Here is a 1,310-nt window from a genome sequence, read left to right on the forward strand (position 1 = left end):
TTAGGACGATATTTTTTAGCATTAGAATCTTTATTATGTACTGCAATTGATCCATCAGCTTCTATTAACCCCGCCAGGTATGGCCCTAATTTTGATCTTAATACTGACTCTGCTTCTACATTTGACTCTGTTTCTACACTAAAGTATCTTTTTATTGTATTCATATTGATTTTACCAAATCCTCCGATTAAAGCAGGCATACATTTATCATTAATTTTCATTAATGTTTGGACTATATCTTTACCTTTAAATATATAATATTTACTAAGGTATTTCGCGTGTAGTCTCTGAGGATCCTACTAAATAAAAGTGTTTAATGCTACAATGAGCCCTTTTATTTTTGGTTTCCGGCTGATTGCCTAATCCTTTGAAATGTTACTGTATTCTGCCGCTTTTATACTAAAATAAAGTCTGCAGTACTAGTTCCAAAAGCTCTAAAGGGATTCCAGCATACAGCGAAAAGAAAGTAAGATATTTCTACCATACCCGGCCATGCCTTTTTTTTTATATATAATATTTTTAATCTTTGTAAGTAAATTTTCATTTACCTCGATAATAACCTAATTTGTTTCCTTTTAGGTATTCTCTAATAACTTGACGGTCACCTTTTAGGTGGTTAGCTAAACTATTCAATGAATGAAATACTAGATTTTTACTTGAATCGTCTTTAAACTCAGCTAAAATAGATTTAGCTGCAGGATGTTTAACGAGATATTTATCTCGTTTATCGCTAACTAAACTTTTAATCTCATCTAAAGTGAGTATATTAGTTTTAGTAGATTCCTCAATTAAATCTAAAGAAAAAAAGAAAGTGTCTAGATATAAGGTTCCTAAATTTAAACAATCGTTTAAACTATTATGATGAATATTTATTGAATCATACATATGTTGTTTTGACTCAAAAACATATAATAATGTAAAGTCATCAGCATTATAGATATATACTGGAACACCTCTTTGTTTACGTAATCTTTCTCGTATTTCTAGACTCATCGGTTCATGATATCCATAACTACTAGCTACTAAATCTACATTAAGGTTTGGTTTTAAACTATCAATAAAATGTTGTTCTAATTCTACTACTTGTTCTAAACTAGAATTCTCATCCATAATATAAATAGTTAACTTCATATTACTAAAACCATGTTTATTTAAATAACGTAAGACTCTACGTGCTTTAGTCTTAAGTATAGATGGCATAAAATAAGAACTTATTCTATTATATAAATTAATAGAATGACCTACATACAGATGTTTACTATCTAAACTCTGTCATACATAAACACCTTTTTGCTTTTTAGTTACTTTAA

General features: G+C 28.8%; 1 protein-coding gene across 1 annotated transcript; it reads right to left on the reverse strand.

The window, feature by feature from the left end:
• Nucleotides 1-540: 540 nt before the first annotated feature.
• Nucleotides 541-1,254, reverse strand: K452DRAFT_240059 (uncharacterized protein; the record flags this gene model as incomplete). The annotated part of the gene is made up of 1 exon (XM_033537775.1): nucleotides 541-1,254. A coding segment is annotated over one exon (714 nt), but the record flags the coding sequence as incomplete, so codon positions are not given.
• Nucleotides 1,255-1,310: the final 56 nt, after the last annotated feature.

Source organism: Aplosporella prunicola, assembly GCF_010093885.1.
Source record: "Aplosporella prunicola CBS 121167 unplaced genomic scaffold K452scaffold_299, whole genome shotgun sequence".
NCBI lineage: Eukaryota > Fungi > Ascomycota > Dothideomycetes > Botryosphaeriales > Aplosporellaceae > Aplosporella > Aplosporella prunicola.